Genomic DNA, 13218 nt, shown 5'->3' with positions numbered 1-13218 from the left:
AGGACGATGAGAGCCCACGAGATCGATGTCGTCGTGTCGGCCTTCATCCGGCAGTGGATTATTTTGCTGATTTCGAAAAGTTTACTGGTTTGGCCACGTTTGTTTGTTGTAGTACGGAGTAAGACTGATGGCCTTAATCTAAGTTGCCTTGTGGTTGCTGTTGTTGTTGTTTGACTTGCATCCCACTGGGATTGTTGCACACAGCGTTGGTGTGTAACGGTGCTTTTTTCTGCAATATTTTGCTGTCTTTTCTTGGATTTTCTGTTTGCACTCAGTCACATATTCACTTTAAGATGTTTTCTTGTTCATGATTTAGTTTTTTGTTTGTTGCGGTTGCACCCGATTCAAGAGCCGAATGGCTCACAGGGCTCTACCAAATAAATGAACTTGAAAACTTGATCACGGCTGAAGGTTTCTGTGGAGCGAGCGATGGGGGGGGGGGGTATGTGCGTGGGGGGTATCACGTGACCGCGGCTCGTAGCGACGTCACCGCCGCAATGGCTGCCCCCTTAGCGGCCCTGGGACGGACGGGAATGGCCGGTGTTCGTGGCTGCGTCTCTCTCCTCCTGCGAGCTCCCGGCTCGGTGCAGACGCCTGCACGGTGAGCTCCGCTTCAGTGGGGGTCCCCTTCTCGTCCTCCCCGCGTGGCTGTCGTCTTACCCGGGGGGCGCTGCCGCCACTCCGGAGCCGACCTTGACGATGCGGCCTAGCAGAGCCGAGGAGCCTTACGCTTTTCCTAGAAGCTCTGCCTGGGAACGCCGCGCCTCGAACCCCGTAATTTTGCGTGATTTGGCCATGCTTTCATCTCGTGTGTGTAGATTAGCTTTAAGTAAAATAGGTATGAGCCCATTGACACCAAGATACTCTTCGGCTTGTATAGAGACCCACGTACCTACATAGAGACCCTTCGACTTGTAATAGAGACGCACGGACGGACTGCCAGCCATAGAACACGAAAACAATGCAAGTTTGATTCATATGGAGTCGAAATGTTACCGCATCTCCAGACGTTGCATAGAAACAGTGGGCATACCGTACGTCAGAGAAAGAGACGGTCACTCATGGGCATATGACTTGAACAGGGTAAAGGAATCGACGGCACGGACTTGCACGGTGTAGTATAGGAAAATGAGAGAACTCACCACTGATTTTAGAGAGACTCGTAGATAACTTAGAGACCCATAAACTTGTATAGGGAACCATAGGCTTGCATATGCTTACAGTGAAATGAATATACATAAATGTCCTTTATTAAAATCAGGCAACGGCTATTCTTTTTGCAAGCGACACCTGCGTGATAACACAACACAGCATTCGGCAACTACATTTGTAAATCTAAACAAAGACGGCTTGAGCACATTTCTCATGCGCCTCTCATGCAATCCCTTCCCCCTAGAGGAGCGATCGTTCGAGAGGCAGTCTAAACATTCCCCTTCCGACTCTTTGAACGGACCTACGCGAAGGGCGTTAGGCAGGTTTGGGCAGGCAGGCTTAGCCTGTGAATGGACGCGCGCGTGTGTGTGTGCGCATGTGTGAATGCATGCGAGCGCAGGCACTAATTTGGATATCATTTCACACCAGTGTTCTGTTGTCGTGGCCGTGATGACACACGATGAGGTAGCCACCTTCGCGTATTCGTCTGGCCGCGCCGTCTGATGTCTGGACATTTAAGCCGTAAAGAAGGGCTTAATGTACAATGCTTGCAATTATCACTTGCATTACGTCTCTTAACAAGACCAGTGATGTTTGGCACATGGGGTAGAGCGTTGTACATTATAACGAGTAGTGTTGCTACCGATCTAAATGTGACCTGCGCTAATTTTAGACTTTGCCTGGGTCATAATGACCGTCATCATTCCTAATGCAGATTAGGTTGTGGCATGATTGCTGTGTAATTTATTGCTTTTGGGTTATGAAATTACTGGCCTCCTGCAGCATTCTGCTGCCATGATATAACTACGCGGGATTGTATTTCATGTGACGTGGAGAGTTGTTGTGTCAACCCATTTTTAGACAATTGCGTTATTCCTGAATGATTTAAAGAATACAAAACACTTCTACCAAAGTTCATTAAGTGTCACCGACCGTATGATTGATTCAAGACAATGGGAAGTAATGAGTGTGTGCTATTTTTACTGTTGTATTCAGCAGAGGTGGGACAAAGTCATTGTTATGCAAGTCCAAGTCGAGTCGCAAGTCATCAAATTCATGACTCGAGTCTGACTCGAGTCCAAGTCACATGACTCGAGTCCACACCTCTGGTATTCAGTAATATTACACTGCTTTAATTTCGTTGTATAGATTACTAGTTTTACTACATTGTAGAATGCGATGGCAGACTAACAGTAGCAACAAAAGGAGACAACACCCAAGAGGATGTCCACCACGAAGATGGAGATTAGCTCACAGGCACAAGCTTGAGGGGGAGTATTGTTGCATTGCAAGACCTTGGAGAATCGTGATGGCTTTGGGGGGAGGGGGAGATCTTCATTCAGCAGTGGATAGACTGTGACTGATGGTGATAAACTACAGTACGCAGCATGATCAAGCCCTTGACCTGCCACGGCTGCCCTTCCCAAGGTGACCGGGTGGCTCGGTCAACACTGAGCTGACACCACTGGGATCCTTGGTTCAAATGTTGGTTTCAGCTGGTCAAACTGGGTGTCGTGTGTATGGGGTTGACGGTCTCAGCTTAATCACCAATCACCGTGCAAAAAAACATTATTAATTTTTTTTATTCACTTTGGCTGAATTTCAACTCTGAAGAACTGTGAATATCAGTTTGACTGCCATGTGACGACCATTTCACTGCATTAGGCAAACTACATCCCCGAGTGTGGATTTTGATTAAAAAAATCACTCGAAGGGATCTCAGAAGCAAATTCTATAGTATCTGGTTTCTGGCATTGGAGGTTTGCACCGCTTTGCGAAAGTTCTGAATGGACACTCTCATGACGCTGTGAGCCCGATTGGAATAAAGTTGGAGAAAAGGCAAATAAATGTACCTTTCCTGACCCTGCTTCATCAATGCCATACGTTCCTTCTGTCTTTGTGGCCAGGTTCCTGTCATCAGTGCCACAGGGCAAGGGCGGCGACAGTCAGCTCATCGTCGTCAACGAGAAAGTGGTGGGGCCCGACAGCGACAATACATTTAAAGATGAAAGACAATATATTTTATCACAGCATATGAACACATCGTATGAAGTGGACAAAAAAAGTCTGCAGAACATTTTAGCATTACATTTCGTTACAATAGACAGACAGACCTAGTACAATTGCGATTAACCTGCGTTGAAAAGTGTAAACAAGCTGTACAAAAAACCTTGTGATCTGTTGCTTCTCGCATCTCACCCCCCAGTCTCTGCTCCCTTTCTCTCCCGGCACGTGCACACGCGCAGGACATCTCGCCCGTTACAGGCATTCCTGGCGAGCACGTGACCACGCGCAAGGTGCGCATCTTCGTGCCGGCACGCAACGCCATGCAGTCGGGCACCAACAACACGCGCAAGTGGAAGCTGGAATTCGACACGCGAGAACGCTGGGAAAACCCACTCATGGGCTGGAGCTCCTCGTGAGTGGCGTGTGATGATGTCTGTGGTGGTGGTGATAGTTGCGGAAGCAGTGGTGATTGCATTGGGGGTGGTGGTAGTGGTGTTAGCAGTGGTGCTAGGGGCATTAGTACTGACAATGGCACAGTAAAGATGGGACAGTGGTTGTGATGGTGGCGGTGCTAGCTAACAATACTTGCTCTAACAGTTTATGTAGGCTACATGGGTGAACTTTGACTTTGTGTGTCGGTGTGCAGGGGTGACCCCCTCTCCAACGTGCTCCTGTCCTTCTCCAGTAAAGAAGAAGCCATCGACTTCGCTGACAAAAATGGTACCGATAAACGATACGAATCTACGCACGGCTCATTATGAAATGAGCAGAAAGTCGTTCCTACTTTGTGAATGTCAAATGTAAAAATTGCGATTTAATGTAACACTGGCTGTGCACGGTGACTCAGGGTGGAGCTACGAAGTGGAAGAGAAGAGAACCCCGAAGCCCAGGAACAAATCCTACGGCGCAAACTTCTCCTGGAGCAAACGCACGCGCGTGTCCACCAAGTGACACCCCTCCCCAGCATGCACAGGCACACAAGCTCACATGCTCACACCCACACAGGCACGTTCATATACAAGCTTTCCAGCTCTTGCCAATCTCCATAGGTTGACATGCAACACCAGGTATCTATGATTGGCAAGCACCGTGGCAGTAATGGGTGTCAGGTGCACTGTTGATGGATAGACGTGTTAAGCCGAGCCAACTGTGTGTCAGTAGCTGCGTCATTCGCCACCTTTGTCGCAACAGCGGTTGACAGCTGCCGGTTGGGTTACAGAGATAAACACGTGTATGCACGTGTGTGTACGTGAGTGTGCCATCCGCTGTCAGTGCAGGTGTGTTGATCGTGTCTTTATTGTGTTACCTATCATTATTATAATTGTAATTCACTTGTCAATAAAGTTGCATCTGACCAGGTGTGTTGTTGCAATGCCCATTTGCGTTTGCTACTACGTGTAAAAGGTGAATCGATAAATAATTATTTTACATGCCAATATCACCCTCAATAAAGTAGGCATCGGAGCGCATAATAGCAAAGCAGGAACGGTACAACAACAGGAATGAAAAAAGAAACCTGTCACGACCTCGGTGGCGAACGCCGACTGAGCAGAATAAATTGCAACCGCGTGCGAAATAAAGTGCAACCGTGCGCAACGAATAGCACAATAAAAGTGAGTAGAAAATAAAATGTCAAGAAACAGGTTTATATATGTTTTTACCTCCCCTGAATGTTATTGTATGAGAAGCTAAGTCTGAACAGACGTCTTGCACAGACCACGGAATTGAGAAAATAGGGTGTTGTGTTTAAACAGGGAAAGCTCATTGTGGCTACAGATATATAACACCAGCATAATACTGGTAGGAACCACCTAGTTCCACCATCCCACGGGATTATTGTGTCCGTCCGTCGTGCATCCAAAAATGGGAGGGGTGGGGCCGGGTGGAGTGGGGAAGGGCTGGGTGGGGAGAGGCTGGTCACCCCGTGGTGCCCTTATAAATCTCAACGTTTAACCTACTCACGCCGGCTTGTGCCCGCCCTCACAGTCGGCCATATTTGCGGAATACACCACGCCGCCGTTGACCCTGGCCATTGACCGAGCACCCCAACGTTCCTACCAGCTCCCTCCGCAGGAATGTGTTTAACAGCAGCAGCTGCTACTGCTGCAACATCATCATTGCCGTGTCCATCTCTTGTGTCCTACCCAAGCACCGGTCATAGTACGGTGCATTTCCATGTGCAGCCTGTGTGTCGATCCACTGCTGGATGGAGAGCCCCCCCCCCCCCATTCCCTTGACAGGCAGTGAGGGTTTTAATTGACCATACTTCACCAGGCTGGTCGGTGCGGGTTGGTTCAGGCGAAGGAAATACAAATTAACTGATGTTGTTGCACTGCCCTCTACTGGCCACAATCGCTACGGCGGTTTGTTGACATGGTGGTCACCCATCCAAGCACTGCCCGGGACCAACCCCGTGCATCGCTTCCTACGTCTGACGTGTTTGGATTGCATTCTAGGCGATTTGGTCAAATGCCATGGATCAACATTGCGTCTTCATTTCTGTTCCCTAAACCCGCGTGTTCTCTCTTTCTGGTGGGCCGAGTCAACCCTCCACCCTCAACAAGCATTTGAACTTGAAATCTTCCGATTGTGGGCCGCTTGCTCCTGCCACTAAACTGGTAAACGTGCAACGTTAGTCCAACGGTTCCAGCCAAATGCTATCGTTGGCCCAACATTGGCATGTTTATTGGGCAAACCACCTGGTCGGTGGGTGGTGCTGAGGAATGCAAACCACTTTTCTTCGGTGTTTTGCTGAAAGAGTAATAACAAAAAAATAGAGGATTTAAACTCATGAAGCGAAACTTCCGCTCACTGTTTGCGCAAGGAAATACTTGGGCTCGCCGCTTGCGCACACGGACGGGAATGACGTTTCGTTACTACGCACAGAGGGGGATGATGTTTCGTTACGACGCGCGGAGAGGGATAACGTTTCGTTGGCACGCCACGTTCCGACGGGAGGCTCGCTCGATTAGCACGGAGCGGCGGTGGCCTCGTGCGCCGATTCAAAATATGAACTTTTTTCTGTTTAACAAAATCCACGCCAAACAAAACCTCGACTTTCCCTAATAGGGGTTTTGTTTCGGGTTAGATCGCGTAAATATAATATCGGTCGCCAAAGCCGACGTGTTAAATTGATTTTCCCTGTTTTGGGAACACCTGGTTCCGAATTCGGAGCAATTCAAAAGAAATATTTAAAAAAACGGAGCGTGCATTGTGTTTTGTACATTAAACCCTTTCTCAAATACAGTACCGATAGGGAGTAGTACCAGTGAGACTTCAATCTTGATTTGAAGCTTTCGTGACTGCAGGAATCCATACTCTTTGGTTCTTTCGGTAAAGTCACGTAGGTAGAAATAAAATAAAATAAAACAAATCACGACGTTTCGATCGCAACACAAGCAATCATCATCAGGTGGAACAACCACAGCAAGAAACAATGCTGTGAGTCTTCGTCATGTGCTACCCACAGACACTCTCTCAACACTCTTCTTCGAACGCTGGGGAGCCGGACAAGCCCCCATCTGTACCAGCGTGGACGGCACCCTCGTGTTCACCTTCTGAAGCGTTCGCTCGACACCGTGGCGTGCGCGATGACCACCACCACCACCACCACGTGACTTTTCTTTTGTGGTGTGCGCGGTGCCACAGCGCGTTGATTTATAGCGTTTGTTTTCATTTGTTTTCTGGTGACTTTGTGTATTTCATATCGGAGTCGCCTCCAGTGCTGTTGCTGCTGGCGGCAATAAAAGTTGTTTAAAAGTCAAAAGTCTCTCAAGATTGACTGCCACACCTCTCCACCTTTCTCGTTCCACTGACCACCGCAAACTGCCGTGCGCTACGGAGCGCATCTATCAACCTACGGAATAGACACGCAAACACAGTCAGGCCCACAGACAGACAGACAAAGAGCACACTCACAGCCATACAAAAGACAAAGATCCCCCGATATAGCCTGTAACAGACTTGTGGCAAGTCCCTTTAGCGAGCAGCTACGAAGGCCGGCAGGGCACCCGAGCGGGTGGGGTGGCCAGCACCAGCCCCGTCGCCTTTGTCTCCCCGGTGGCGATGTTCACACATCGCACCAGGTACTCATTTGAGGCCGAGTCGACCTAGGGGAGGCCCAGGAACGATTCAGAGAATCGTCACCGGCGTTGGCCGTGAGCGGGCATCGATCATTTTCTGAAAGACTTTGCTGTTTTTTTTCCTGGATTTTTCTGTTTGCGCATCGTTACTTTAAGATGCTTCTTGTTCATGTTTTTGTTTGTTGCGGTTGCACCCGATTCAAGAGCCGAATGGCTCACAGGGCCATACCTAATACATGAAACTGAAACTGCAAACCGATCTGGGGTCGCCGGGTTCGTAGCGCAGAGCAGCGCGCCCACCGGATCCCCCACGCGGGCGTTCGTACAGACACGCGCAGACACAAAGAGCGAGAGACACAAAGACAGACACTCAGAGACAGAGAGGCAGCGCCGTGTGAATGGGCTTTGCTCTTCCCGATGCTCGGGGCCGTTGCCGGACAAAGCGAGTTTTGTTTTTTTGGGGCAGAAGCGAGAACGAGACGACGTCTGGAATTGCGCGCGAGTGGGAGCGGTGGCACGGTGGTTGTGGTGGTGGTTGTGGTGGTGGTGAGCGCACTGCGCTACTGACCCCCAACCGCTCGAGTTCACGCCTGCTCAGGGCCAACGTCGTTGACGAATATTTTGAACGGGTCCCTGGGTCCTCCCCTAGGTCGACTCAGCCTCAAATTAGTGCCTGGTGCAGTGTATTAAAAAATAAAAACATCAGCACTGGGGAGACAAAGGCGGCTAGGCGTGGTGACGAGGCACGCTCGCTAACAGCGTTTGCCCCCAACGGTCTGTTCAGGCGAAACGGGGGAGTCTGTTGTGACCTGCAGTGTGGCGAGTGGGTGGGTGAATGAACGAATGAGTGTGGAGTCTTGTGGGGAGTGGTAGTGTCGCCGTTAGCGCGCTGCGCTACGAACCTGGCGACCCAGGTTCGATTCCCGCTCACGGCCAACACCAGTGACGATTATCTGAACCGGTCCTGGGCCTCCCCTAGATCGACTCAGCCTCAAATGACTACCTGGTTCGGTGTGTAAAACATTGTCACTCGGGAGACAAAGGCGGCCGGGCGTGGTGTTGGCCAACCACCCCCTCGTGTGCCGTGCCGGCCTTCATAGGTGCTCGCTAACAGCACTTGCCCCAACAGTCTGTTAAGGCTATAAGGGGGATTATTGTCTTTGTGGAGTTGAGTGTCCTGTGGTGATCTGCAGTGTGGCGAGTGGGTGGGTGAATGAATGAATGAGTGTGGAGTTTGGTGAGTGTCTTGTGGTGATCTGCAGTGTAGCGAGTGGGTGGGTGAATGAATGAATGAGTGTGGAGTTTGGTGAGTGTCTTGTGGTGATCTGCAGTGGGGCGAGTGGGTGGGTGAATGAATGAGTGTGGAGTTGGGTGAGTGTCCTGTGGTGATCTGCAGTGTGGCGAGTGGGTGGGTGGGTGAATGAATGAGTGTGGAGTTGGGTGAGTGTCCTGTTGTGATCTGCAGTGTGGCGAGTGGGTGGGTGGGTGAATGAATGAGTGTGGAGTTGGGTGAGTGTCCTGTGGTGATCTGCAGTGGGGCGAGTGGGTGGGCGAATGAATGAGTGTGGAGTTGGGTGAGTGTCCTGTTGTGATCTGCAGTGTGGCGAGTGGGTGGGTGGGTGAATGAATGAGTGTGGAGTTGGGTGAGTGTCCTGTGGTGATCTGCAGTGTGGCGAGTGGGTGGGTGAATGAATGAATGAATGAGTGTGGAGTTGGGTGAGTGTCCTGTGGTGATCTGCAGTGTGGCGAGTGGGTGGGTGAATGAATGAATGAGTGTGGAGTTGGGTGAGTGTCTTGTGGTGACCTGCAGTGGATGAGACGACAAACGTGTCCGGTTTGCCGACGCGGCGTCCTCAACACGGGTGGAGGAGGAATGATCGAGTGACATTGCTGGGGACAGCGTGGCTCCTACCAGCTGCAACTCTCTTCTTCCTCCTCCACGCGTCTGTCCCCACTCATGTTGGGGGTGTTCCGCTGTCCTTGCCATGGGTGGAAAAAACCCGATTTTTCCAGCGAGAGGCATCGGGTTTTTTCTTTAATACATTTAAACCCGATTTGGGGGAATTCAAACCTGGTTTAATGAATACGCAACTCTGATCCAAGGCTTAGGCAGCTTCCTCGTCCGTGCTGCTATCGTACTCGGGGGGGGCGTCGGGCACGGGGTAGTCGTAGAATGCGGCGGGCAGGTTGGTCTTGATGAACACGAGGAGCTTCTCCTCCACAATCGTGGGTGCCAGTGAGTTCCTTAGCTTGGAATGGATGAAGCCCATCGTTGAGAAGTCGGCGAAGTGCGGTTCTGCAATTAGAAACAATTAAACCGGATTTCTCCCAATCTCAAATGATCGGGTTTAATATAAAAAGACAATTAAACCCGATTGTAAAAAAAAACCGACTGTGCCACCTTTGGTCCTTGCCCTCTTCTTCTGCCCCCCTCTTGATATGTTTCCTTCCACTTGCTTTACTTGCACCTTCTGACCCACATCAAGTTCCTGCTGTCACAAGAGCATTCTCTCTCTCTTTCTCTCTCATCTCCTCTCTCTGTGATTTCGACCGCCTCGATTCTTCCTCTCGCTTCTTCATTTCTCACCCTGCCCTTCCTTGTTAAACCCGGCACCCAACACTTCAGTAAACTCAACAAGACTCATGATTTCCCTTTTAGAGTATGTTCTCTTATTTTGATACTTTTACACGCGTCTTGATTCTTATAGGCAGGACTACCTTCATTTAATTTATGCTGTAAAGTGTTAAATACAATTTATGAATGAATGAAAGCACAATCGGTGTATTTTCTATGACCAGCTCTGACGCGTGCATCATAAATAAGGACATTGACCCAAGAAGACGAAACAACACAAATGGAAGGCAAAACATGCGAAAACACGTCAGTGTCGTGACCTGGAGTATGGGGAGGGGGGGGGGGGTTCGAACACCGTACGGATGGGAAGACAAAGACGGCCGCGGGCTAGTTTGTGTTTTTTTCTCGCAAGACTCCCTCCCCCCGCCGCCGCTTACCCCCCTGGCTTGAGTCTCGCAATGCAGGACGTCGCGAGGAACTCTTTCACGACTTTGCCTTCCGGACCTGAGAGAGAGAGAGAGAGGAAAGTGCGACAGAGGAGAGAGAGGAGAGAGCGGACAGAGGAGAGAGAGAGAGAGGACAGAGGAGACTTTTTTGACTTTTAAACAACTTTTATTGCCGCCAGCAGCAAAAGCACCGGAGGCGATTCCAATATGAAAAACAGTCGCCAACAAACGAAAGAAAACAAACGTTACATATCGTTACAAATCAACGCGCTGTGGTGCTGAAAGCACCGCACACAACACAAAAGAAAAAAAGTCACGTGGTTGTGGTGTCATCGCGCACGCCACGGTGACGAGCGAGCGTATCAGAAAGTGAACACGAGGGTGCCGTCCACGCTGGTGCAAAGGGCCTTTCCGGCTCCCCAGCGTTCGAGAGGACAGAGGAGAGAGAGAGGAGAGATGAGAGGACAGAGGAGAGTCAAGGGCCCACTTTGTTATTCCCAATCGCGCGCCGTCTCCCGAGCAATATTAAAATATTTTTTAAAAACCCACAATGTCCCGTCTGCTTCCAGCTGGGCGAGTGTCGGAGTTGGAGAAGAGAACGCCCTTGCCTCGGGTTATATAAAGTTACATAAATCCAGTGATTTGAGAGACGCGGGCGGGGGGGGCGTAGATGGGGGTGGGGGGTGGGGCAGGGTGATGGCCGGGGAAGGAGAGGCGGAGAAAACACGTGAAGATTTTCCGTCAGGAATTCCGCGGAGCGAGCGAGCGAGCGTGAGACTCGTTTGACATTACTGGGCCGGTTGACCCGTTGTGGCATTCCAGGCGGTGGCACTCGCTTCACAATCGTCGACTGTTTCGAGCGGAACTCTTTGCACAATTTTAGATTTCTTCTCCGCACGCCACAGACTTTGGGGGTGGGGTTGGGGGAGCAGCGGTGGTGGTGGTGGCCGAGTGAACGATCCGACTGCGCCTCTGAGAACCGGCTGCAGCGTTCGTCTGTGGGATGTTTTTAAATGCTTATATTAAGTTCGCTTGCTTGCTTAGGACCGTGCAAATCTTTCGGTCGTTTTTTAACCCACTGCCCGTGATCCAATCGAGCTGACATTTTGCACACAGACTCGTTGTGCGTGACAATACATTTTGGTGAATTTTTTTCCCAAAATTTTAGACTTTATAGGGAAAAAAATGATATTTAATTACCAATTGCTTAATGGTGGCAGGCAATCATCTGACCCATAGGTGGCAGCCATCTCAAGCCAGAGGACGAGAGGACTCTAGCCGCCACGCATATAAAGGATTTATAGTTAAAAACTTTGTTTTTACGGGTTAAATTTTTCCCTTCCGTTTTACCATTGTTGCTTGACCCACGGTCACTCGCTCTTGCTCAGCGACGACGCTGGTCTCCCTGTCACCCCTCGCGGAGACCTCACCTGGTAGCAACAAGATAACAACTTTGTTCGACAACAGCCGCCGTTCGCGAGTAAGTGACGGGTGACATGAACGCGGGGGCTTGTAACCGGGCCGGGTGCACGTTGAGGCCGCGTGAAGTGTTGAAGACTCGCTGGCAGGAGGTCACGGAACAGATGCCGGTTGTTGTCGCAGTCGAACACGAAGCTCCTTGGGCATGCTCTGGGCTGGGGCATGCGGGCTACACGAAGCAGCCCAACGCAACCTCGGATGAGCTCACTCACCGAGACTCACTCAACACGAGTCAAGATCTGGGAAGCGTCTACAAGTGTCCTCACACTGCGACCCAGGTCCGGTCAGCCTGAACTATTGCAGTCGGCACGGGTGTTCATGTAGAGAGGGGGTCCAAGTCTCCTCCCAAGCACAGAGCCGAGACGGCCCCACCGGTCTCGCGAGAGGTCGGGGTCCGTATCGTGGGTGATGCCGAGTTACGTAAATCATCACCTCGTCATTGCGTCAAGAGGATACGTATCATATTCTTAGGTTTTTTCGGTAAATTAATAAAAGTAAAATAAAAATAAAATAAAAATTACGACGTTTCGGAGGCAACACAAGCTTCCGTCTTCAGGTGGAACCGTCACAGCACGATAGCTGTATCATGTGAGAGAAATTCCAAGAAAACAGTCCTTGTATATATACTGGTTGAGGGTGGTAGGCGCCAAGGTAGGCCCTGGATATTATTTTTAAATCCTTTATATTAAGTTCGCTTGCTTGCTTAGGACCGTGCAAATCTTTCGGTCGTTTTAAACCCACTTCCCGTGATCCAATCGAGCTGACTTTTTGCACACAGACTCGTTGTGCGTGACAATGCATTTTCGTGAAAAAAAAATTCCTAAATTTTACACTGTTTAGGGAATTTTTTTAAAAATATTTTATTACCAATTGTTTAATGCTGCCAGACAATCATCTGACCCATAGGTGGCAGCCATCTCAAGCCAGAGGACGAGAGGACTCTAGCCGCCACGCATATAAAGGATTTATAGTGAAAAACTTTGTTTTTACGGGTTATACTTGTTATTGTGAGGTTCGGTGCGGCTGAAGCATATAGGGGATACGTATCCTTTACCTGTGAGATCGCCACGTTCACGAGCGTCGATTCAGGCAAGCACGGCTCTGCTGGCGTGACACCACATTTCAAATCCGGTCCAGAGTTGGTGCTCGTCTAGACAGAATGCTGCTGGAAATGACGGACAGCCAGGATGATGGCCGTGTCGGTCGGTGGGCTTGTGTAAGGAATAGTTGGATAATGTTGTTGTTTTTTTAAGTGAAGAGACGGATAAGTGAAGGAGACATTAAATTTCGATTTAAAGCTTTCGTGACTGCAGGGATTCATCTTCTTGGTTCTTTCGGTAAAGTCACGTAGAAGGGAAGTAATAAAATGATAAAAAATAAAATATAATAAAATAATTCTCACGACGTTTCGGCCACAACGCAAGCAGCCGTCCTCAGGTAAAGACGCTGTCTCCCCGACAGGCCTGGTCTTCACCTG

At 49.8% G+C, this 13218-nt stretch overlaps 1 protein-coding gene across 1 annotated transcript; it reads left to right on the top strand.

Moving 5' to 3' along the window:
* Nucleotides 1-458: 458 nt before the first annotated feature.
* Nucleotides 459-4518, top strand: NDUFS4 (NADH:ubiquinone oxidoreductase subunit S4). Its single transcript, XM_078879320.1, has 5 exons — nt 459-601; nt 3060-3126; nt 3399-3571; nt 3806-3879; nt 4007-4518. The coding sequence occupies exons 1-5, from the start codon at nt 498-500 to the stop codon at nt 4108-4110; spliced, it is 522 nt and encodes a 173-aa protein (XP_078735446.1). The 5' UTR covers nt 459-497; the 3' UTR covers nt 4111-4518.
* The last annotated feature ends 8700 nt before the right edge of the window (nt 4519-13218 follow it).

The sequence above is a fragment of the Lampetra fluviatilis genome, chromosome 53 (genome assembly GCF_964198595.1).
Source record: "Lampetra fluviatilis chromosome 53, kcLamFluv1.1, whole genome shotgun sequence".
NCBI classification, from domain to species: Eukaryota; Metazoa; Chordata; class Hyperoartia; order Petromyzontiformes; family Petromyzontidae; genus Lampetra; species Lampetra fluviatilis.
This window is presented reverse-complemented; position numbering and strand designations above follow the sequence as displayed.